The following is a 27,335-nucleotide window of genomic DNA, read 5'->3' as shown; positions in this document are numbered from 1 at the left end:
GGATACTAGTTATCAATTAACTTACTTTTACTCTGTCACTAATTTCGGAGATGAGTCTTCCCACCTCTTCCTTCATGAAATAGCTCGCGAAATTTTGTTTTTCTTTTTAATCTCCTTAGTCAAGCTTTGGACAAAAAAATTTACTGATGCTAATCAATTAATCAATTAAATAATCAGAAACAACTTGATAAAGTCATTTGATTTCAATTCCCTTAAATTTAAACTGCTGTAATAACTTACTTTTACTTTATCACTTCTTTCGGAGCTGAGTCCTCCTGCCTCTTCTTTCAAGAAATAACTTGTCAAAATTTTGTTTTTCTTTTTAATTTCTTCAGTTAAGCTTTTGACATGCTCTTCAAGAAATTCTACTTTTTCAGTTTTTCTGGCGTTTCCTCTTTGAAGTTTCAAGATCTTGTCAATGAAGAACTGTTGTTTATCTTCGAGGTCATCAAAGTTCATTATGTGGCCATTCTCTTCGGGTGCCACTCCGTTCAAACTTAGAGGCGAGGGAGAAGATTGTCGAGGAACTTCCTATAAATACAGAAAATTAGGTTCACAAACTAGTAAACACTTTGATAAAATAGAAAGATTTATGAGACAAAGACAATTTTGTCTCCTGACTATAAATCATCCTTCATTAGGACAAAACCGAGAAAGATCACACATTTTTAAACTACACATTTTTAATAACTATATACCAAGTTCCCATAGCCAATGAAACATGTCAGTGGATATCTACTTTGATTAGTTGACACTAGTCGCAAGATTCGCAATCACAAACACAATTAGTTGCAGTCACAAGTAGTCGCAGTAGCAAGTAGTCGCACTGAAAAGCAGCTACAATCATTGTCACAAGAAGTCGCAGTCGTAGTTACAAGAATTTGCAGTCACAAGTAGTAGCAGTTACAGTTGCAAGTAGTCACAGTAGCAATTGCAAGTCGTCAGAGTCAAACGTAGTTGCATTTGCAGACGCAAGTTAATGCAGTTGCAAGTGCATCCGCAAAGAGTCGCAGTTGTAGTCAAAAGCACTCAGAGTCACAAGTAGCCGCAGCCACAACTAGTCGCAGTCGGAAGTAGTCAGAGTCGCAGTTAGTAATAGCTGCATTCTTAAATAGTTGCAATCATGATAAGTCGCAGTCACAGGCGGTCAAAGAGGTAGGTAGCAGCAGTCGCAAGTAGTCACAGTCTTAAGTAATTGCAGTCATAATTAGGCTCAGCGCCCATGGGGCAACTGTTTTGAAACTAGAATTGGTAATAGATTGCGCGCGCAACTGTTTAGTGACCATGACCTTGAAGCAGAGTGGGGGTTCACCCACGAGGCAATCCAGATAAGACTGTTTCCAATCAGTCTAAAAACCAGTTCTGTATGAGCCTCCCAGCCGTGGTTACAGTTCCGTTGCACAGTGTTGTCCCACACATTTTGGGGAGCTGCCGCGCAGATACTGTCCGATTGTTTTGGCTCTCAACATGTCAGATAAGGAATTAAACGTGAAATTTATAGGAGAGGTGGAGAAGCATGAAGATTCCTTCGACATAAAATGCAATGAATTTTCTATGTGTTTAAGACAGTTCTTTTGCTGCTAAGAACAGACAAGACTTTGCATTATTTTCCAAGTAGCGATGGACTCGATACTGCTTCTGAACCCTAGCAAAATTGCGATACCCATCGTAATCAATTAAGTCTTCCTCGTCACAACTCAACATAGTTAATCAAACTAACTGCTTAATTAGATAAACACAGGAAATCCGCAACCTCTCACGTTCGTCGGCTGAGACATGTTTGATTTTGGCTGTCATCTGGTCACAAACCATTTGCAGATAAAACTAGTTTCCAACCAATACCTTGAAACAATTGCCTCATAGGCGCTGGGTATTAGTCGCAGTCATAAGTAGTTGCAGTCGCAGTCATAAGTAGGCACAATCAGATGTAGTCACAGTCTCAAGTCAAAATCGTATTTAGTAACAGTTGCAAGTAGTTTAGTCGTAAGCAGTCGCAGTATTAAGCAGTTGCAGTCCCAAGTAGTCGCAAGTAGTAGAAGTCACAATCACAAGTAGTCTCAATCCTAAGTAGTTGGAGTTGCAAGTAGTCAAAGTCACAGTAAGTAACAGTTGCAAGTACTTGCAGTTTTTATTAGTCGCAGTTACAGTCACAAGTAGCTACAATCGGAAGTAGCCACAGTCGCAAAGAGTAGCAATTTCAAGTAGTTGCAGTTGCCGTACCAGCAATCGTAGTCACAAGTAGTCGCAGTCGCAAAGCTGCTGTCGCAGGCATGGGTAGCCACAGTCACAAGTAGTCACATTTCAGCAGTTGCTGTCGCAGGTAGTTGCAGTTGCAGTCCCAATTAGTGACAATCGCAAGTAGTAGCTGGGTCTCCTACTTGGAGACCATGGATCAAACATGCCCCTCTTTCTCATTAACAAAAGCTATTGGCAAGCAATAAACAACTTGCATAACTTACAGCCCCTGCCCCAATGGCTATAGGGGGGGGGGTCATGTTATCCGCGGAGGCAAAGAGATTACAGCTTTCATCTATCTTGAACCAAATAGCTATTTCGAAATTTTAACTGGATCTCTTTGGGCGAAAATCCGCAAAAAAGTCCTCGAGAGGGGGATGGCCGCCCTCTAATCACTTTTGACTCTTGAAAAAGGCAACAGGAGCATGAGAAGTCTCTACGACAACCCTTTTAGTACAAAGTGACCTGAGGAAAGAAATACATTGATCCCCTTATCACTTATCGCACTCTTGTGAAGTCACAAAAGTTGAAGATGTTTCTCTGTTTACGTTAAAGCACAACAAAACTGAAAAACAAGGGTCTTATATTTTCCTTAAGCACCCAAAATTACAAATCAGACTTAGGGAGGGAGACCTAATTTGTCCTCATTTCATTTCATATTTCAATTATACGGGGAGGAAAGTTCCTGTTTGCGATTGCACTATGCAAAAGGGCAAATTTATTTCTGATCTAGGTTTGGAGTTCCTTCCATCGATGGGGGCTAACCGTTGCTCGCTTTTTGTGAAAAATTGTTCGTAAGATACTACCAACTAGGACTGTGGTTACTAATGAATACAAACGAATGGTGGATTACCCCACTATTAAGGCCCTGATCTATGAACGTATTTGCCTTTACTCGAGTGGCAAGGGAAGTCAAAAGCAACCAAAAGAAATCTAATAGTTTACATGAGCAGAAATACAAGAGGCAAATATGACCTTGAAATAATTGGCCTTCACTGTTAAACTGTTCGGCCTTCACTGTTAAAACCAACATTTTTTAATGTTTAGTGAGCAGCCTACACTTGGTCTCAACTCATTTTTCTCATTTATTTGGTGTCAATTAGTGATTATACTCCGTCTTGTGGTTCCCTGGATGTCTAGCCAGGACGGCCACCACCCTGTCCATTGACCGTCCACCCCTGACATGAAAAATATAAATACAGGACGGCGAGAAAAATTAGAACAGTTCCAACACTGGACCCGCTTCTAACAGTAGTTGCCCTTCAGAAGGTTCATTTTTCCTTTTGGGTTTACTTGTGGCGGCGTGGTTCAAAGACAGTTCACTTAGGGACCTTTTGCGTATTATATCAGTCTAAGATGCCACTGCCAACACTACTTGCATGTATTAAGTAAAAATTAAATACAAGAATTTCAATGCAGCTGAATATTGTTTCCCGAACATAGAGGGAATAGACACTGTGAGATTACAGTTGATTTATGCTAAGAGAAGATGGACCTCTGACATTTGGTATAAAAAGAGGCATTTTTCTTCAGGGTATGACTTCCGCTCAGTTATACCTACCTTAAACCCTTCCCATCGAGAAGGGTACCAAGCGCGGGCCTTTCACCTCACCATAACAGAGTGTTAGACATTACAACACAGAGATTAAGTGAAAATAGTAGAAACTTAATTTACAACACAATTATTTGCAAGAATGCCATAGTATTGGCCTAAAATATTTTTATGATTTTATTTTCAACAATTTGACTGATGTAAAGCCGGTTATTACAGTGTCATCTCCAAAGTCGGGTCGTCCCCGAATTGGGTGGGATGATATCGTTAGGAAAGATTTAAGGGAAATGGAAACTTCCTGGGAGGGTGTAAAGAGGGAAGCTTTGAATAGACTGGGAAGGGGGGGAGCATGCGTAACTGTGTTGGGCTCAGGCGGCATGGTGATGGGGTGAGCTGTTAGTAATAGCAGTAGTATCCCAGAGTCGAATTCGAATTCCAGATAATCTACTTAATCCTGCCTTGCTAGTTTCCCACGCAAAGTAAAAATAGTAAAAGTGATTAAAATTATCTCAACAAATAAAAAAGTATTTCATTCAATTAAGGCCCCAACCGATATGGATTTTGGGGGTCCGATACCAATAGTAATATATCGATATCGTACCAATACGATACCGATATAATTTACCGATAAATTCTCCCCGGGGAAAAACCTTACCTAAAGTTAAAATTCCCCATTCTCTGCGCCTATTCATTATTACATGTTTCTCCCTGGTCTATTAAACACCAAAGAATAGCCTCAATAATTCACTGCGGAATCCATAAATTAGGCCAATTACAAGAATTGTTGGATTTTCTTTACCTTTTATGATCTACAGCTTCTGAGCACACAAATGAAATGGCGGATATTTGCGGAAGTGAAAAATAAGAAAAAAAAAATAATCAAAGATCGGGTTAGTTACATAAACGGAAATACGTAAAAATATGATTGAAAGAAGCGTAGGATATTTACTGAAACTGATAATTCAGATCCCATATTTCAATACCCAGACTTTGGAAACTTTTACTTTGCATTTATAAGATATTTATTTACTTATTTATTGAACACTCATTAATCACATAACATGATAAGACGAAGTAGAGAAAAAAAACACGCACACAAAACAAACAAAAGAAAAGCACAAGAAGAAGAAGAAACCGATTACTGCATTAACTCTTGTCATAGCAAAGATATTTGCGGATGAAAATAAACCATGAATAAGTAACAAATTTAAAAATTACTGCACAATTTAAAGTCATGACACAGACATACAAAAATACAAGGTTTTGAACAAGACAGAGCAAAAGAGAGAGAGAGAAAAAATAAAACAAACAAGCAACAACAACATAAGTAAAAATACGAAATAAACAATTCAATTTTTCACCCAAAAGGGTGAAACATACAGAATGTGAGGGAGAGCTATGCATTGAAAAGGCTAGCTAGCAAATGTCAGTTGAATCGAACTTGCAGGAAATTATTAACGCATAAGAGGCGGGAATACGGCGGGTCAGATGTTCAATAAGGAGATACCGGGTGTGGCGTATAGATGAACCTATAGGGAGACCAATACATGGTCTCTTGCAAACGAATCCATGCAAGGCACACTGGAGACAAGGGTGCAGGTACAGTTCTAAGTTTGGAGGAGTGATTTAAAGAACGTGTTGATAAAATCATCCAGTATGCCGACGAATCAAGACACACAAACTGAATTTCCAAGGTAAATACGTAAATTTTCCGAGATGTTTTCATGCAGCGGCGACACCTTGGAACTCACCTTCCCCCACACCTAACAGAACCCCCTTTCTGCCTTAGCTACGCCCCTGACTGGATTTCATGGTTTTATCCGATTGAATCTCGGATCTTTCATCCACGCGAGCAAACATTCATTAAACAGAATGATTTGTTTTGGTAGAAGATGTATGCTCTTGAAGACACCATATATTTAGATCATTGCTGCACCAGGTGTGTACCGATAAGTAATGACAACAAATATACTTTGACTTCATTTGACTCACCTCTGCTGCTCTCTCCACCATGTCAGACTTAGCTGGTGGCTCCACTCCCAAGAACTGGACAAGAAAAAATTACCTCAGGAATTCTGATACTCTCTTCTGGACAAGTTGCAGATAAAAGAAAAAAAAATATCGGACGATAATCGATATTCTTTTCCCGATATCCGATAATGACACTGATCCTCATATCGGACCGATAATATCAGTCGGCCGATATATCTGTCGGGCCCTAGTTTCGATAATTCGAGTTTTATTCAAAGATGGGACCGTTTTAAATCTGCTTTCACTCTATAAAAGGAGGCTATATACAACAAAATTCTATAGGCCATAAATTAGACAGAAATCATTGGAAGTCATAAACTGAAAAACCATTCTATAGCATATCAATAGTACATCAATTGGATATATTTATATATAATTGGATATATATATATATATATATATAGCAATCAATAGTATATCAATTGGAAAACAAGATGAAGTACTTTAAATTCTACTTGCTAGCTTCCAGATTTACTGGAAATTAACAAATATTTTGTTAATTTTGGGGATTATTTCCCAAAATTTTCCATATTTTGGGAATTAACAAATTTCAGAACTGTTAAAAATGACTTGAGGAAAAAATACATTTCTTTCTTTTTTAAGACTTACTATAGACAGTCCAGTGGTGTTCAAAGAGCCAGTTGAAGATGTCCTTGATCCTAGGCTAACTACTTCCCCATTGGAATGGATGGACTCAGTATGTTCACCTCTCCTCCGTAACCGATTTAGTTCCTTACCCATCTCCTAAGAAACAAAAAAGGTATGTAGAATATTACCTCAAGAATATTACCTCAAACTTAAATATTATTATATTATTAAATAATTATTAATATTATTAAATATTATTATTTTTATTATTATTATTAAATAAATATTATTAATATAATTAATATTATTAAATAAGAAAGAATATTGCCTCAAAATTAACATAAAAAGTAGGCTAAAACACTTTAAGCAAGGATAGACAAATGGACCGATAGCTCTCTTGGAATTTCTAGAATTAGCCATTTTTTCATACATTTTCGTGTAGTTCGTCTTTTTTGGGATTTTTCTAATCCCCCCCCCCAAAAAAAAAATCTATATACGTGTCTTTCTTATAAAATTACACAGCTTCAAGAAAAAACAGCCAAAAGTCAACAAAATATCCATAGAATCGTCAAGGGAAGAGCAGGTCATGATTGACGAGTACAATATATAAAAAAAAAATAAATACAAAATTGTCATCTTATCGTAAAATTAAATGTAAGACCTTACCCAATAAGACAGACCAAAGGGGTGTGATTCTCTGTCACACCCCTTTGGGTGTGACAGAACGGGGTGTGAAACTCTCTCAAACAGAGTTTTATTAAACTGAACTTCATTCAGTGAAAATATAGTTTGTGTAAATAAAATAACGAAAACCAAACTGAAACAAGAAAATGACTATATGCTATGAAACCGAGTTCATCGGAGAGATGCACGCATTTTTGACGAAATGACTATATGCTATGAAATAAGGGTTCATCAGAGATATGAACGCATTTCAAAATGTATTTTGACGAAATGACTATATTCTATGAAACAGGGTTCATCAGAGAGATGAACGCATTAGAAAACGCATTTCTGGCGAAATGACTATATACTAGGAAACAAGGTTCATCAGAGAGATGAACGCACTTCAAAACACATTTTTGGTGAAAGTACTATATGCTATGAAAGAGGGTTCGTCAAAGAGATGAACGCGTTTGAAAACGCATTTCTGGCAAAATGACTATACACTATGAAACGGGGTTCATCAGATAAATGAACGCATTTGAAAACGCATTTTTGGCGAAATGACTATATGCTATGAAACAAGGATCGTCAAATAGATGAACGCATTTGACAATGGATTTGATAAAGCATATTTGGCGAATTAACTATATGCTATAAAACAGGGTTCGTCAAAGAGATGAACACACTGAAGATGCTTTTTTGGCAAAATATCTATATACTATGAAACAGGGTTCATCAGAGAGATGAACGCATCTGGAACACATTTTTAGCGAAATGACTATATGCTATGAAACAGGGTTCGTCAGAGAGATGAACGCATCTGGAAACACATTTTTAGCGAAATGACTATAAGCTATGAAACAGGGTTCGTCAAAGAGATGAACGCACTTAAAAACGTATTTTTGGCGAAATGACTATATGCCAAGTAACACAGTCCATCAGAAAGATGAACTAATTTGAAAACGCCTTTTTTTGCTTAATGTCAATTTGTATCGAAGGAAAACAGTGAAAATTTGTGAGCAAGTGTCATATTCTCGTTTCAATGCTGCCACTATCGGAGGCTATTGGATCTCGTCTGTTATCGCATATAGATATTGACATTTTGAATCGATTATCCAGGATTACTGGCTCATAATAGCAATATTTCTCATACGACTATAGTGAGTAAGATCATTCAGCCCGGTAAGCAAAATCTTTACCTTCAACAATAACATATACAGCATGGCTGCCACTCCTTTGGATTTTTCGCAAGGTTTGTGATTCCACACCTGAATTTGAGCTCTTTGGGAAAGTATATATTTAAACATTACCCATAAAAAGCATACGAAGAATATATTCTATCGTTATTTAATATCTTAAGATTATTTTATTTTTCAAACCTTGACATTTTACTAGATGCTCAGTGTCAGCCATTACAGAGAGTTAAGTACAAAAGCAGAGACAAATATCACAAAAAAGGAGATAACCTTTTTATAAGCTTTAGTTGTTGAAGTCGAAATAACGTAAAAACGTAAATACTAGAACTATTACGAAGATAATGCCTATAATTTTTTCCTTCCAAGACTAAGTAAGATAACCGTGACTAATATAAAATTCATGAGGTAACTATATAGCCTACAAGATGGATAGTATATTTTCTTTATCATAGCATTTAGTTGTATGGGTAATATTTAGATCACGTACATAATACTGAGGTAACTGACTGCCTTAAAAGGCACTCAAAAGGATATACCTTAGAAGGACATTTGCCCGAAAAAGGCAAATGTTCCCCTTTCCATCTTAAACTCTATATCAAATTCAAATAACGCTTTTCGTGATTCTCTCAGTATCACTTAATACCCACTATTCATCATTTATTGAATCGTATTTTGTCCTATTTGGTATCCAGCCTTTCTTTATTAACAATCTAATAAAGATGAACTAATAAATAACGCAAAGATTGCATGTTAAAGATCAAATTTTAGTGCAAGTCTTATTTTATTTATACACGTGTTTTGCTGAGAATGACTCTTGGATATAGAGCCGAAACATTCATTTAAGGTTTGAAAAAAATTCAGTGTCATGGAAATTCACAATTGTTTAACCTTTTGTTGTTTTTTTTAGATGAATTAATCCGAGAATAAGCTCTAAACGTACATCTTTTTGAATTCCTTAGAAAGAGGTAAAATGCCTTTCTTAAACTTAGCGATGACAGTCAAAGATTTAAAATTTCATGTCTTATTTCACCATTTTTTATGTAGTTAGGCAAATAAGAATGAGGAAGCATCACCCCGACCTGGAGGTAGGTAGGTATTTTGAACTTAATCAGAAATGAATCTTTTCCTCTATTCATCCCCATTCCCCTCCCTGTGTCTTGGTATGTTGGCATTCATCAAGACTTCTTAAAGGAAAAAATTCAGAATGAGAGTAAAAATAATAAAACTGACTGATCAGACAGTAAGCGAATTCCTCTAAGTCCCACTAAAAGCAGATTCTTTTAAAAGCGTGAAATGCTTTACTTAAAATTTGCAAAATCCGACAAAAAACATAAAAACTATTTATTATGCGTTAAATTATAAATGTTCATTCGACTAGACAAAGAAGAGTGAGGGATTATCAACCCACCCAGAAGGGAGGAGGTATCCTTAGCTAAAAAGAAGACAAATCTTTTCCCTATTCACCCCATTTCCTCCTCCCAGTGTATGGGTATTGTAGAATTAGTCTCAATTTATTAAAGAAAAAAAAAGATGAAATGAGAATTTGAATTAACGGGTGCAGCAAATCTACTTTATTTGAAACATTTGGCAGACTTTTTGCTTATACATGTCTGAATACTAAAGGATCTTAAATAACAACTAGAAAAACCTAAACAAAATATTAAAATTTTCATCCAAATTTTCATAAAATTTTCAATATTAAATTTTCAAGAAAAAGATAAAACTTCTTTTGATTCCCTGCTCTTTTTTTAACACATGGCTCTACGTTTCTTTGAACGTAGTCTTTACGTTTTCTTTACGTTTTTCTTACGAAACGTACGAAAACGTAGAAACATTTTTTTTACGTTTCTTTTATCAGGATTATTTTTTAAATGAAATTCTATTTGACGTTTTAGCGGCGTATCCAGGGGGATTAGGGGGTTTGACCCCATCCCCACCAAAAACAATCTGACTCATAAAAACGTAACAGAAATGCATGTAAATCAATAATTGATATGTTTTTTAAGTTTTTTGTCCCTGTAGCTCTTTTCTATACTACCAACCATTTTGTAAAGGTTTTGTGAAGGTATAAAGAAACGTTTCTTTAAGCGCTGGCTTATCGATTAAAATCCTGATTAAATCCTCGTCGATCAAACCCTATGTTGATTAAAGCTTGTTGATTAAACCCTATGTTGATTAAACCCTCCGTTAACTTGCTGATTTAAATCCTTTAATTTCAAAAACATTTTCCCAGGATTTTTTTCTTTGACCTTAAGTTATGTTAAGGTCTCTGGATTGGCAAGAACAATTCTTCTTTAGTGCTTCACATTTTAAGAGATGTATTTACCAGAAGATGAAAAGAGACCGTGGGTCAGCCGAGAATCAAGCGACATATTTCAGCATCGTTGACCAAAAGAAACTACTTGCCATAATTCCGTGTATTATATTCAAACTGAATATACTGAGAGGACGCGGGTTCGAATCCCAGTGTACCCAATTCTTCAGTTTGGGACGGGGGTCAGTGGCGAGACTCTTAGCCAGAGTCGACCCAGCTCTAAATGGGTACCTGGAGAAATCTGGGGAAGGTAAACAGGAAGGGTGTGCGAAAGCACAGGATGGCTGGCCCCCAACCCCCCATTGCACTTCCTGGCTGAAGGGCCAAGAAACGGAGATCAGCACCGCCGGTACGGACTGTAAAGTCTAATGCCGTATCCTTTACCTTTACCTTTATATTCAAACAATCAATAGTTCAAGGCGAAGGAAAGACATATAACAAGAAAACCGTAGCCATGTTTATGAATAATCATAAACGTATACCATAAACCATAACCGTATTTCCAAATAAGCACAACTTGAAACGAGCAGCAATTATCATGAATAAATAGATGACATTTAAAACGGATAGAAGTTAAATTGAACATCTAAATTACAACAATTAAAAGTGACACCGCGGAAAGCCCTGGAGAAGAGAGCTGTCCCTGCCAAATGCTGAAAAAATCATTTCTCTGTACAATCATTCCTCTGTACAATTAATTCCTCTAAGGTAAAAAAGTAATAAGGTAATAGTAATAAGGTCTAAGGTAAGGTAAGGTAAAAATTAATTCCTAAGGTAAAAATCATTCCTCTGTACAATTTAAGAACTATTGTTACTGCCGTTGCAAAAGTAAGTAACTTGCTGCCTAAATACAGCCATATCAAACATATATTCTAAATGTTATCAAACGTAACAAAACTGTAAAAACAAGAATAGTTTATGCGTATGTAAAAACAAGGCCGTATCCAGGAAGAGGGGTAGTGGGATTGAAACTCCTTCCACCCAATATTCTTGTCCGACTTGTAAAAAACTTAGCGAAAATGCATATTAACAAATTTTCGACAGGTTTTTTAAGTTTTTTGTAAAAACTTTCAGAAAAAATACCCCTTCCCCGTACAAAAATCCTGGCCCTGATATTAAATATAGGTTTGATTCGCGAATAATGCAAACAATCAATCCTCTAAGCATAATAAAGGACTTTATACAAGAAAATATAACTGTATTTATAAATCTACACAAAACGAGCCAAAAATTAAAATTACATATTTTTTCTTCCAAGACTATAATATGTGGTTTCTCTAAAACTTTTTACTGAATTTGAATTAAATATCTTTTTCACAACTCACAGTTTTTGTGCAGTCAAATTATATTTTTGAGAAAATCTTTTTTTGAAAATAAAGGTTAATAGGAAAACATCCTTCATGCATCTTCTTGTATGCTAAATTCAAACATGTTATCCATATTTTGTAGCACTTAAAATATTCGCGTCATGAATTTCGAAGTTGTTGAATCGAATTCTGTTGGTTAGACATAATAAATTTTTTAGAAATCTCAATGAAAAAAAAAATACTGCAAGAGACAATTTACAATTAGGTTTGACCGTTCAGAAGGAGCCATGTTAAAAGAAAACAAAACAATTCTCGTTTTACAATATGCACAAAAATTGTATTCAAGAAGGTTTATGATTTGCTTCCATTTTGATTCACAATTTTCCACTTTTTCTTATAAATATCACCTTTTTGTGTCTGTCTGTCCCCCCCCCATATGGTCGAATCGGGGAAACGACTATTTCTTATTTAATCTGGTCTGGTCCCTGATACGCCTGCCAAATTTCATCTTCCTAGCTTATGTGGAAGTTTCTAAACTAGCAAAACCGGGACAGACAGACAGACCAACAGAATTTGTGATCGCTATATGTCACTTGGTAAATACCAAGTGCCATAAAAACATAACGGTCTAAAACCTGAGAACTTTGCCATACACAAAACCTTAAAACATAAACTGTGATTGAAGAATTTAACTTGTGCTTTAAATCAGAGAAAGAGTTGTACTATAATAAAATATTATATTCATCCAACCACAAACCATGTCTGTAACTCATATGTTTAATAAATTTAATTATAGTTCCTATAAAAAAATTTTTGTTTGAGTACACGTGTTATGGACACCTTCTGCTTGAATACACATGCCCAATTTGAGGATTACTAGTGCAAAACATCGATCACCTCAACGATGAAATTGAAACGTTGCCAAAAAAGGCCTTAAAATCCTCCTAGGAGCCAAGTATGTCGCTTACGAATCTTACCTTGCAGCTCTACAAATCCCAACCCTTAAAGAACACAAATAACATCTGACTAGTAAGTTTGGACACTCCGGGCCTTTGAGTGAGAATCATCGTTCCCTACTACCCCCGCCTCTGCAGTCAATAGAAAATATGCCAAAAGAACAATCTTGAACCAGTGCACTGCAGGCCAAATTGTTTCAATAATTCATTCGTACCTTTGTTTTACTCGTGTGAAAAATAATAATTTGCGTTTATTATGTTTTTAAAAGATGGCGGAAATTACGTCAGAAGATGGCGTAAATTAGTTGCAGCGCCAGCCGGAAGTAGGATAGCTTCTTTTTGAATGAGTCATGAATCTTATTAAACTATATGCTTGAAATTATATATTTGTTTAACTTATGTTTTACCTTGATTGATGCAGATTGTTTCTTCTTAATAATAGCAATCTCCCCCTTTAACTCATCAATCTCCTTTTTCTTTGAGTCAAGTTGAAGAGTCTTTTCTGCCAATTTAACTGCAAGAATTTGAGTTTCTTCAAGCCTTTTCGAAGTTTCTTCTTCAAGCTGATTCTTATAAGATACTAAATCCTTTTCTAAACAATGGGCTTTTTCCATTATAGCATCATGTTCGGAAACCATTTGTTGAACCTGAAAATAAGGTAAGGTGGTTAATAAGAGAGTTGGTAAGACAAAGGCACATAAAAGTCATATTTCTTGAAATGAAGGCCACAATCTTAGAGAAAAAGTGAAAAACTCAGGCTCCCAACCCTGGATGAAAGGAGGCACGAAACGCTGATGAAGTTTGGAGCTGACATCCTGAAGTCCCCCACGCACCGAGATATCCTGCCTTCGTTTACTTCCGTGAATCACGCGCACAAGACGAGGCTGGCAACTTTTAAAGAGGGAAAAGAACTGTTAGAATGCCCGCCTACACACTCAACGACAATATTTTTAAACTCCTTCGTTCCATGCTACGTGAAGCACTACAACGACAATATCCTCAAATCGAAGTGACAGCTCATCATGTGTGTTCTTTATGTTGCGTCTTTTTGCGTTTTTCTCTTTTTTTTGTTTGACGATACCCATGTTATTGCATTGTGATAAAGGGAAAGAATAAAGATTATTTATTTATTTAAAAAAGAATTCAACCCATATTAAAATTTATAACAAATTTAAACAAAATTTAACAACCTACAAACATTAATTTTCGAAAATTTAAAAACTAAAATTTAATTTTGTAACAACAAATATGTTTTCCAAGTTTATAAAGATAAAAAAAAAAAACAATCAAAGAAAATTTAAAAACAAATTTATCAAGATCTAAATTTATTTGACTTTGTGAAGAAAGCATTACAGCAACAAAAAACGCATTTATTAGTATGTGCAAGTAACATGTGTATTTAAAGAAGAGAGAGACAAAAAGAGAGAGACAAAGAGAGAGAGAGAGAGAGAGAGAGAGAGAGAGAGAGAGAGAGAGAGAGAGAGAGAGAGGGAGAGAGAGGAGAGAGAGAGAGAGAGAGAGAGAGAGAGAGAGAGAGAGAGAGAGAGAGATGAACCTTTGAAAGATATAAATTATACGATTTAACAAGCATCTTTAAATTTTCCACGAGTCATAAAATTTAATTTTTACCTTTTGACACAGAAAAATCCTTCCTTTTAATCTCAAGCAAATACATACAACCCAAGAAATAATTGCAATCACTTACATGCTAAGCACAATCAAATTTAATTATTTTTGGATACAAAATTTGACCTTTTTTGGGATTATGTAACTGCCACAGAAGAGTCTAGCAAAAAAAAAATATTACAAAGCTTTCTATTAGGAATTCGACTCTTGACATTAGAATTCAAAATGGAACATTTTCTATTTATTCTTGGGTTACAAGGTCAAAATAAAGAAGTTTGCTGATCAATTATGAATTGAAAAATGTTGATGTTGCGCGGGGCGGGGGGTTCCTTTGAGTTCAATCCCTATGAACTCCTACCCCACCGTGAAAATGTAAATAGGGTTTCCTCGAAACTGTAATTTTATTATATCTATCCTCCCCCCCCAGGCCCAGGCCCCTCGACCTGTTTGCACACGAGCAGCTGTTCATAAAATTAGCAAACAAGCGCAAATGAGCCACAAAATGAAATTTTTTCGGTCAAAATGAAATTTTCCCTTAAGACTACTTAACTTCGTGTCATAGTTTTTAAGTACAGTTCTAATTTACGAGAAAAACTAAATTCATGCCCTAATATAAATCACCATGAAACAGAAATATTAAAAATATATTGAGAATTATATTGAGAACCAAAGTCTTGTATGTTCTGTATAAAGTCATTTGCTTAAAAAATGATCTAAGTCCTGTATTTTCAAGCATCTGAATCTGTTCATTTGTGTTTAACTAAGCGGTAAAATTAATCTCAGAATTCCTTCCAAATATAATATCGGTAACCAACGTTTAGCGAAAAAAAAAATGTACTTACACAACTTTTATTTCATTTATCCTAAAGCTACAATTCACGCTGTATCCTTACACAATCAATTTGATAACTAGGTGTTTTTCATATGGCTTAAAATAATAAAATAATTTTTCAAAATTCTACTACCTGATTAGCCCATCTGTGTGGCATTTATTGTGTTTTTGGGACAAACATGACAGTTTGAGATAAATATTAGTGTGTTTTTTTTTATGTTTAGTGACCAATCATCACGACTGATTTGAGTTACTTTTCCTCTTGACTAACAAATAAAAATCACTGGCAGTCAAATAGAGGCCAAAAGCTTGAAGAAGAAAAATATCATCTGAAATAATTCAGTAATTTTTCCTAACACTCTCTATGGCTAATCACTTTTTTCCCTTTATTTGACCACTTCCTGTGTCAAACACTTCTTGTGTATCACTTCTTGTGTCCTTCTCTATTTTTTAAATAATTTAAGGAATATTGGACCTTATTAGACAATTAAGTAGAGTGGCAAGACCGTAGCCAAGGGAGGGGGTAGGGTTAGGGGGATTCAACCCCGTCCCTACGATCTTTGTTCGACTCGTAAAAACGTAACAAAAGTGCATATAAACACAATCTTGAGGTATTTTTAAAGATTTTTCGTACCCCCTCCCCCCTCCAATCAGAAATCCTGGATACAGCCTTTTAGGGTGGTAATTTATCAAGAGGCAGATAGCCTCTCATCTGAGTTATGTCTTTAATTACTTAATTTAAAGATAAAAAAAAATCCTGGAGCCAAATAGAGGCCATCTGCTTAACAACGCAAAATACCATGGTGATTCAGTGATTCTTTCATCCCGCTCTCAATGGGTAGCCACATCTTTCTCTTTGTTCGGCCGCTTTTCTCAGATTTGTTTGCTCCTTGTACCAATGTTTGCGCATGCTTAGTGTCATCTAGATACGAACTGGACTCCTTACAAATATATTTGACTATACTTAATTTTGATTACATATACTTAATTTAATTATATACTTAATTATGCACTTAATCATGATTATTTACTTAATCATATCTTTAATTTGATTTGACTCCGATCCTCGTATAAGCAAAAAACATGTCAATGATTTATTATGACAATTCATGACAATGATTGAATGACAATTTAATAACAACGACAATTAAACAATAATTCTGAGCGACAATTTATCAAAGAACTTCGGGTGCTACAACAACCCCGTTCGGCTGAATAAAAGAGAAAAAGTAGGCCACAGGGGGAAACACAATTTTATTTGTCTACAAACCTCTGCTTTTTTTTTGTCTTTTTGAATTTGCATTTGCATCATTGGAGTATCTAATTTTTCTCAGTTCTCTAACATTATTTAGCGGACATTTGCAGTCTAATAATACAAGGCTTTTCATCCCAACACAAGAATATTTTCAAAAAATTTAAGATATTTAAAAATTTAGAATATACAGAACTTAATAATTTCTTCAGAAACTAGTTTTATTTATTTCCTTTAGAAAGTCTAACTGCAGCAACCAAGGTGTCCAGTGACGCAATTTCGTCAAAATCATCGAGGGGGGATGGGGGGCAAAATCGGAGCCATTTTTCTCAAATCAAGTGAAAATAACATCGAAAACTAAAAAAGGAGCCCTATAGTACCATAAAGGTAAATATATACTAATGAAAACTGTCCAGTTCTGTGGAAGCTTGAATTATGCAGGCTTATCTTAGTTTTGACAAAATTCTTGAAGAAACTAAATTTTAGCTGGGGGGGACTGCGGACGGGGGGTGAGCCAAGTTCTTGGAGGGTCAGTTGCCTACCTACCCCATAGCAAGTTGCGCCCCTGAAGGTGACTGGATCACATTCATCAAATGGAGAAGTCGCGCCTATGAAAAGCAGTTTAAAATGAACAGTCTAAGGAGCCTAGGAAGAGAGGCCATGATAACTTATAAAATGAGCTCTTATGCTTTCTAAAACAAGCACACGACCAGAAATCATATAGAAAGCTAAACCATGACCGTGCTAAGAAGATCTGTAAACTCAATCAAGTCTTACATTTTGATTCTCATCTCCAGGCTATTTTTATTAAAACTCTTTAGCTTCGATAAACCTTTATTTATAAAATGTTACATCATTTTTTTTTCGGTGGTTCGGCTACAACCCAGCTGTAGCCTCCTTTGTTGCTGATGCGTGACACCTTCTTTTTTTATTGTCTGAACATATTCTATATAAAATATACGCGCAGAAAATTTTACATCAGTGGACTCGCGTATTGAGCCAGATTATTTAGCGAATTTCTCAACTTTTACATGAACTATTCACCAAATTTATTAATATCTTTATAGCATGACAAGAGTACAAAAAAAGAAAGAGGGAAAACCCCTTTGCCTCGGAAAAAGAAAGAAAGACGAAAAAGAATAAAAAAGAAGATATAAACAAAGAAATACCTTTCCTTCAGTGACTGTTAAAGTAGATCGTAATTCAACATTTGCCTCAGTGAGTTTTTCTGAAAATGCCAAAGCTTCCGCTTCTCTATCGCAGGATACTGCTAGTTCTTCTCGAAGATGTTGAATTATTTCATTTAAGTTCTTTATATCAGCTTCTAAATCATTGGCTCGCTCTTTCTCTTTTTCCAGTTCCAGCTTAACTGACTCCATTTTTTGTAGCTCGTTTCTCAAACCGGAGTTTTTCAAATTAATTTGAGTTATTTCCTCATTCAGGCTGACTATTGTGTTAGTTAGTTTTTGGCATTCGTCCTTCGAATTTTCCACCTAAAAAAAGAAAAAAAAGATTTTGATTGAGGCTAGGAAAAGGAGGTATTGACTGAATACATCAATGCTTGACAAAAATTGTAGAATATGTTTCTATTTTCATGAGCGATGGCAAGGTTTTGGCGATAACTTTAAATTTCCCTGTATGAGGGGAATTAAATGGCCGTGCCCCGTGGTAGAGCAGTAGATTTGATCTTCACTTGCTAATACAGGACCAACAGACCGGATCCAACTGCAGCAACACACTGCAGGGCCCACGCAGGAATCAAAGTAGTCAAGCAGTGTCGTGAATCCGATTACTTTCACTTTATTAAATTGGTGTTGTCATGTTAGGTGATGTCAGGTTACGATAGTCGGTATATATATACGAATAAACACATCAAACTCAAATGTAAAATGTAAGCAGCAGAGTAAATGGGGTTTCTACCCCACCTAGAGCAACTCATCAATTTACATCATTTTCAATCCATTTTACATCATTTTAACATCAAATATTGCGCCTTTTGAACATTTTCCATCCCTGTATTCAACATGAAAACAGGTGCTTGGGAATCAAATTTGGTCTCATTTTTATACTTTTCACAATATGAATAGGTATCTAGACATTGGAATGGAATACACAATTACAGGAATGAAATACGTTACAACTAAATATGGAAAGGAACTCGTTATTATTATTGATTCTGAAGGGGAAATGGTTGATCTATTTGCACCTAAGCGTTTTGATTCCAAGCAGCTGATATTGAATTTTTTTTTTTTTTAATTAGATAAAGGTATGAATTTAAAGGTTATTGAAAGGGAAAATAAAGATAAAATAAATTATTAGATATTGATATCAAACTATCCACTAAATATTAATTTATTAGATTTTATCGATAGTGTAGGAAAAATGGAATATGATTGAACTTTTATTTCATAATTTAATTGAATTCTAGTTTCACAAGACCTGTTTTGATCTTAAAGCTAAGGATGGGAAATTGTAAAGATGTCGGAAACTATCATTTAAAATGGTGTGAACTCAATTGAACATGGGGTAAATTGATGGGTGATCTAGGTGGGGTCTAGAACCCGTATTCACATTGTGAAAAGTATAAAAATGAGATCAAAATTTATTTCCAAGGACCTGTTTTCATGTTGAATGCAGGGATGGAAAATGTTTAAAATAAGCTACATTTGATGTTAAAATGACGTAAAGTGGATTGAAAATAATAATGTAAATTGATGGGGTGACCTAGGTAGGGCAGGAACCTCATTTACTACACAACTAATATAAGAAATCTTCAGAAAACAAACAAAACACCTTAAAATTACAAGGAAACTTGGGTCCGAGAAAGTGCGAAAAAAAAACGACAAAGGTATATGAAATATGAAATGAAACAATAACGATCTAAACGTTATTAACGTAAACGTTAAATCTAAAGATGTAACGTTTGGCATATTTGTTTGTGTTTCGCAATATTTCTTCCAAGAGATCCATTAAGTTAAGAGTGTTCCAATTATTTAAAAGAAGTGCAAGGAATTTATTAACAACTTCATGGGGGTCTAGAACTACACTCAACCATATGAAGGAGGTTCAATATCACAATCAAGAGTTTGTGATGTATATGCCGCTAAATTAATTTTGTGACAAATTTGTCCAGCTACTCTGAAGCTGAAAATAGTACGACTATTGATGGCTAGATCATAGCTTACGTTGCATGTAACTAAAGCAAAACATGAGTTCAAGTTTCAAATTTGTTTGTGGAATTTTCTAGAGAGAAAGTGACTTCCTGTAAAAGGCCAAACAAATTCATTTGGAAATTGTGAGGTGGCAATGCAATTCGACAAGGAATAAAATGAATCAAACTTTGTTGGATACTCTGTCCTCGGTAGTATGGATCAATCTACCGTGAATACATACAACGTTGAAGGGTCGAAGGATCTGAGGGTTATCCCTTCTGTCGTTTGTAGGTTTAATGTCCATTGTTGTCTAAGGACTCAGAACTTACTCTTCAGGTCATTTTCCCTCCACAAACTGTTGCGAGGTGAGATGCTCTAAAGAGGGAGTGTTGCACATTATCATTAAACGTGCATAAACATACTGAAAAAGCTATACCCATGGGCGTATTTGTAACTGAAACCAAGGATCTGAGGGCTATCCCTTCTGTCATTTGTAGGTTTAATGTTCATTGTTGTCTGAGGACTCTGAACTTACTCTTCAGGACATTTTCCCTCCACAAACTGTTGCGAGGTGAGTTGCTCTAAAGAGAGAGTGTTGCACATTATCATTAAACGTTCATAAACATACTAAAAAAGCTATTCCCATGGGCGTATTTGTAACTGAAACCGAGGATCTGAGGGCCATCCCTTCTGTCATTTATAGGTTTAATGTCCATTGTTATCTGAGGACTCTGAACTTACTCTTCAGGTCATTTTCCCTCCATAAACTGTTGCGAAGTAAGTTGCTCTAAAGAGAGAGTGTTGCACATTATCATTAAACGTGCACAAACATACTAAAAATGGGCGTATTTGTAACTGAAACCGAGGATCTGAGGGCTATCCCTTATGTCATTTGTAGGTTTAATGTCCATTGCTGTCTGAGGACTCTGAACTTACTCTTCAGGTCATTTTCCCTCCACAAACTGTTGTGAGGTGAGTTGCTCTAAAGAGAGAGTGTTGAACATTATCATTAAACGTGCATAAACATATTAAAAAAGCTATACCCATGGGCGTATTTGTAACTGAAACCGAGGATCTGAGGGCTATTCCTTCTGTAATTTGTAGGTTTAATGTCCATTGTTGTCTGAGGATTCTGAACATACTTTTCCCCTCGAACTGGCTTTTCCCTCCAGAAATTGTTACGAGGTGAGATGCTCTAAAGAGAGAGTATTGCATATCATCATGACATGTGCATAAACATACTAAAAACGTTATACTCATAGACGTATTTGTAACTAAAACCGAAGATCTGAGGGCTATCCTTTCTGATAATTGTAGGTTTAATTTTAAATACTGTCTGAGGACTGTAACCTTACTCTTCGGATCATTTTTTTTTCTGTAAATTGAATGTGTTACAAATTAGACAAGAATATGCAGTCCTCTGACCAATATCTTATTGGACAGAAAGATTCAAATTTAAGGATTTTTGTCCCAGATCAGTGAGCTCTAATACTTAAGGAGAAGTAAGGTCTTAGGACATTGACTAGCGGAAAAACCGGCCTAAGGCAACCTTACGAAAAAACGCAATAGCCCTCTAAATGCTAATGACAGTAGCTTTTACCCTTACGTTGACAGGTTATTAAAGATTTTCATTACGGTTTACCTGAAGACTAAACACATACCCTAAAGGTATATTAAAGAGAATGGGAGAGACCTAGCTGAATGAATTTGCATACCTAAATATTTACCAAGATATTTCAAGCAGTAAAGAAGAAGCAGAGAACAAAGTTTTTATTCAACAATGAATTTACAACAAAAATACTTCAACGTAGTCTGCCTTGTAAAGTTCCATAGCCAAGACCTTGGCAATGGCTTATTTTAAAGCTTCATTGCAAACGCCCAAAGTAACCTAAATATGTTTTAGCGAAAGAAAATTACTGAACTATGATTATAATAAATTCTTTAACCAAAAAAAACCTTTTAATAGCATATTTTCCGTAAAGTGCTCGTATAGGCGCTGGACTACAGATTTATTGCGAGGGAATGCTCAATCTAACCTTATATATATTATTATGTTACTATATTATAGTAATATATACTTATATATATTATTAAAATTATTATTATATTATATATATATATAAATTTAGTTAATTAAACGTCCCCATTTTCTTACCTGAGATCTCACTAATTTCAGTTCTTCGGTTCGCGCGTTCTCCTGTTCCTTAAGTGACTCAAAGCTTTTCAAAAGTAGCTTATATTGGGATAATTCATTCTGTTTGTATTGATTTTCTACTATTACCTTGGCTTGATGTTCAATCCGTTCCTCTTCTAAAAAAAAATAAATTCGTTGATGAATTTACAAACATCACAAGAATAATTTTATGATTTTCAAGCCATTTTATGATATGATCAATATATAATATAATAAAGATATAATATACAATGTAATCATCATATAATATAATTAAGCATTTTATGATATAAAATCAATTTTATGATTGAAAATCTCAAGCCAAAAACCCTGTTGGACGACAAGCGTAAAAAATAGAAACCAACTCGTAGCATGTAATCTTTAGTGACCACCAGAGAGAAAACAGTTTTCTTTCTCACCCCAAAAAATTACGCCTCCCCCGCCCTAAAATAACTTTTCCTGAAAATTTCAACTTGATCCCACAGCCTTGATACAAAATTGGTGTACTTATCAAACTACGCATCACCTTTTAATGAAACCTACTGACTGAATGCAATCTCTATAATGAGATATAGTCGCTCACTTTTAGGCTTCAGGCCTGAAAAAGAGAAAAATCGCATACTCTCTTGAGAGCATCCAAAACCCATCTGACTCAGATCAGATTGTAAGTCTCCGAAGAAACCGTCACTCATTCTAAGGCATCAAGCCATAGTTTTCAGATTAGTGATTTGTTGGGATTTACAGAGACTTACAGGTTACACAAAGCAATACTTAGATTCTATTTTGATTAAGCGTACAATAGTAATGTCTTCCCCTCTTATTCCAGAAACAGTTAATTTTTAAACTTAATGAAAAGTCGAATAATTAAAATAAAACATTGTTCAATGAGCGGTTGATGGACGCGGCGGCCCCCTTATATTATGCAAAATCACATTTTAGAGTGTACTGCAAATACACCTGAATAAATCCTTATTCTCAAAGCATGGCTACAAACGATGGATCAGAATTTGGTATTAATAAAAACAAAACTAAATATAAACAAAATTGTATTAAATTTTTGAATACAAATTTTTTATACGTTGGATATATTTTTTCAAAATGAAATTTTTTAATACATCTTTCTTTTCAAAATGAAAGTAAAGTGGGCTAACACCCTCTCTCCCTCCTTCCTGTTTTATAGCTTAAGCTAAGTTTTTTTCGCAATGTTTTATTGGTTTAGTATTCTGCACCAAGAACAATGTGACAATAATTTTAGTTTTTATCACAAAGTTAAAGAAAAAGAGGGATTGTTCACTTGTATTTGCTTTAAAGAATGAAATAATTTTCTAAGATATTTTGAAGCCAATTCGAAGATAGCATACTTTGAATTACCAACTTTATATATTTGTATCATTCTAGAACACTTTCTGGAAAGCACTTGTCAAGCTTTAGGGTATATGTATATGTATATATATATATATATATATATATATATATATATATATATATATATATATATATATATACGATAATCTCGAACCAAAAAAAAAGAAAAAACGTGAAATACATACAAGTTTATAAGCAAAATCATGTAATATAAAAATAGCACGAGAAACAGACCCAAGAGGTACGGGCCTCTTAAGAAGCCATCGCACGGGCCTATCAAGGGGCAAATATAGGCAGAAACAAAGCTAAAGCAATAGAGGATTTTCAAGTTGAAGAAACTAATCCTAAATGTACCCTCCAACCTATGCCTCTCCGACAGATTCTGAGCTATAGCTTTCTGCTAAAAATTGTGCTTTTATGATTAAATCCTATGTACTCAAGGTAAGTAATGTGTAAATCAGAGGCTACAAACAATACAACCAGAGGGATTTTTTTGGCAATGCCCCAGCGGAGTTTTTTTTTATGTTAAATATAGCATAATATACTCTACTATATAAAATCACAACAGAAAATTGAAAAATAGGACAAAGAAACTCACCAGCCATCACAGTTTTATTTTCTTCAGCAGATTTATAATTTTTTAATACTTCTTGCATGTCTTTTATTTTCAAATCAAAGTCATCTTTCTGCTCTTTGATGCGATGGCTTAGCAGCTCAAGTCGAGACTTCATTTCCTATAATTTTAACTAATATTATATTTGGCTCTCCATTTTTGACGCCCTGGAAAGCCCCAGCCTCCATCACATTAAATAAGTTCAGAATAGCATGAGCAAAACCCATAGGGACTCATTTTCGGATTGCACATCAAGAGGAGGAAGATAAAAACAGATATGGAAATAAAGCCACCTCAAGTAAGTTCAGCCAAATGCTAAAAGTAATTTCTAGGATAATCAATGGCAATGTTAACACTAAGAGACCTTTCAAGGATAATCAAATTCAATGTCAATGTCAGTTATCATTTTTATCAATTTTTTAGATCATTGACATAGCCTTAGATAATTCTTTTTATTATTGTTTAAATGGCTAGATAACCTTGTCTTAGTAAATCACTTGAAGGTATAAATGAGAAACTCAAAACAGCGATTAAACTATTGAGAAACTGCTATTAAGACGCTGCTTCTAAATTTTCCATCGATTTATTTTCTTTCACTGGCAGATCTTTTTTAAGCAACTGTGGAGTCATCTTCTATCGGGTCATTGTCTCTAATGTAAACAACGCAATATCATTTCGTCAGGTACCTAAGCCAGCTAAAGCGTAGGATTCACACATTGCTGTGTAAATACAAGTGGTTTGTAAATACAAGTTTGTTGTGGAGGACCTCCCATTATAGCCTAAATACAATCTCCTGTTCTGCAGTTAAAGTAGTGCTTAAGCGGTACTTTGGTGTAACACCTGGTAACATCATGATATCGTGATGCAGAAATCACGATGCTTTTAAAAGTTCACAGTATCAAGAATGCTAAGCGATTGGGACAATCCCAGTCGATATTCGAATTTCAAGCATGGCGTCAAAGTTGGCTATGACAATTTTCCTATGATGAGTTTAAGAATCATCCTAAATATTTTTCAATTATCTTTCACTAGATCTTCTTTATTACTCTTTCCCTAGTGATATTCCAAAATGTCCACGATGCTGAGTGTCTCACCTTATCATGAAAGAAATCCCTTAGACAGATAGATATTCGTAGATGGATATTAATACCTATATATATAAATAAATAATTTCTTAGACGACACTACCTTTCCATTTTCAAATTTAAAGTTAAGAAAAAGCCTTTATCAACGTTAAAAAAAAAATAGAAAGTAGCCTAAAAAACACGAAAAAAAGATAACAACACAAACGCTAGAAGAAAAAGACGAAAAGATCCATGCAAGACCAAAAGTCACAAAGCTCAAGACCAACATGTCTACTGTGTGTGTTGTAAACGTTCGTGTCTAAATTAATCTTCTGAATAGGACTATTTAAATACAATTCTAAAACCACGTAAACAGTTAATTTACAATAACTTAGTTAAAAGACTAATCAGAACCTCAAATACCTTAAACAATAACATTTTGCATAAGTATCAACCATATAAACAAAGGGTAAGGTGGAATTAATTCAGAAAAGAGTCAACGTGCCTCTGCTAGATTAGCAAATGTAAAGATGTATTCAATTTATAAAATATAAGTTTACTTGACCAGTTTCCGTTTATAACCTTTAATTACCTCTAGAATTTATTCTATCTTAATCTTTTAATTAAAACATAGGTCATAAGCACTACTTTTTAAAATAAAGAAATTTATTTTTTTATTTTTTTACCGCTCACAAAGGCTTCCGGACGTGAAGCCGAAATATTCAGATTATTTATTATTTAAGATTTGCTTTCTTTTTTTGCCCATTGTCTTATTAAAAATATGACATACGTTTTCTATATTTCATTTGTTTACGAATTATTTATATATACAACAACAAACAATATTTAAAATTAACACCTCACTCAAGGAACAAAGGCCAGGAAGGCGGAGAGAAAAAAAAATAAATAGAAAAAAGCCAAAAGTGGAAAATAACCAAAAAAGGAGAGAAAAAACAAAAAGAAAGAAAAGAAAAATAGCCAGCAAAAACACAAACTAAAAAGGAAAATGAAAATCAGCTGCCCATCACTTACTACCTGCCGAATACCAGGCCAGATTAGTGCTTTAATCTTGAATGTGCAAACTGCAGCAAAAATACCCCTTTACAGCTTCTCCTACTTGTGATTAAAGACCAAATTAAACGCCAGTTTCTCTATAAGCACATATCGACTATAGTTTCTCTATATAGTATCTTATAGTTTCTCTATAAGCACATATCGATCTTTTTGTTCAATATTACCAGCACCACAGATAAGGATTCTATTACTGATGACCTGGTTAATTTTACAATTTGTCACATCTCCAGGAGGATCTTTTTGTAGCCTCAAGTTTGAATTTTCTGCAGCAAAGTAAACATCATACTGCATTCCCGAATACTGTGAGAATTACAGGTGGTTGCCCTTCCGGTGGACTCGTGTGTCTCTTTATTTAGGTTTTACTTTTCCCTACCCCATTTTTTTTCATTTTCATGAATCGTTCTTTGTTGTACTTGTTGTGTTCACTGTTTTTTTTTAAACTCTTAGTCCCTTATGAGAACCGTTCTGTTAAGTCCTTGGCCAAACTAGCAAAGGCGTGTGATCTACTGAAAGGCCTTGTAAATTGGGGTTCTTCGAATTAATTAAAGTAAATAGCACCGAAGACCACATTGCCGGCTCATCATAAACACAAACAACAGGTAGAACAACAGGGATTTTCGTTTTAGTTCCACTCAAAATGGGAATTTTTTTTTGAGTTACGAAAAAAAATCCCTGTTGTTCTAAATATTTTTTGCGTTTATTAATTAAGTTTTGTAACTATGGATGATCTAAATCCTAATGTTGACCCATCTTCGGCTCAAGGTGAACCAATGCTATCCAATGTGAACCATATCAAAACCAATGTTTCTCCCATTGCGTCATGTAGTGCAAAAATCAAACAATGTTTATATTAATTACTTTGGAAGAACTTGTGATATGATCAGACAATTTTTTTCCCCTGATATTATTTGATCTTTATAGTTAACAATAACGCACAACATTGTGATCATACGCCTATTCCAGCATTACTGACAACGACATTAATCAACCAAAAACAAAAATCTTCAACGGAAATAAAAACCGGTTTGAAAAATGCACCTGGAAGAAAGCATGTATATGTGTCACACCATCTTCTTCTGTGTCAGATATATATATGAACACTCAGGTCAATATTGACTGCATAATACACAATTTATTAGCGCTTGAAAGAGGCAGATTACGCCTCTATACCTCGACAACGCATATATAGAAAACACCACACATCTATTTGAAAATAATCCCTCGAGCAACTCACGAGAAGTTGAGTGGGGTAACAAGTAATTTTGAATCCTTTATCTCTTGTACGCACCCTTATCTAAAGTCTCTAAAAAGTAAAGTGAAATTAGGCCTTAAAATATGG

The 27,335-nt window shown here is 34.9% G+C and overlaps 1 protein-coding gene across 2 annotated transcripts in view; it reads right to left on the bottom strand.

Moving 5' to 3' along the window:
- The window catches only part of LOC136030479 (coiled-coil domain-containing protein 186-like), a 97,849-nt gene that overhangs the window by 31,805 nt on the left and 38,709 nt on the right, over window positions 1-27,335 (bottom strand). For both annotated transcript variants that reach the window (XM_065709495.1, XM_065709496.1), the window contains exons 6-11: window positions 23,844-23,979; window positions 21,863-22,017; window positions 17,725-18,048; window positions 13,253-13,492; window positions 6,428-6,562; window positions 241-531 (exon numbers count right to left, since the gene is read on the bottom strand). In XM_065709495.1, coding sequence (XP_065565567.1) covers window positions 241-531; window positions 6,428-6,562; window positions 13,253-13,492; window positions 17,725-18,048; window positions 21,863-22,017; window positions 23,844-23,979 — 1,281 coding nt within the window. The remainder of the gene's footprint in view (window positions 1-240; window positions 532-6,427; window positions 6,563-13,252; window positions 13,493-17,724; window positions 18,049-21,862; window positions 22,018-23,843; window positions 23,980-27,335) is intronic.

This window comes from Artemia franciscana, chromosome 8 (assembly GCF_032884065.1).
Source record: "Artemia franciscana chromosome 8, ASM3288406v1, whole genome shotgun sequence".
Lineage (NCBI taxonomy): Eukaryota > Metazoa > Arthropoda > Branchiopoda > Anostraca > Artemiidae > Artemia > Artemia franciscana.
This window is presented reverse-complemented; position numbering and strand designations above follow the sequence as displayed.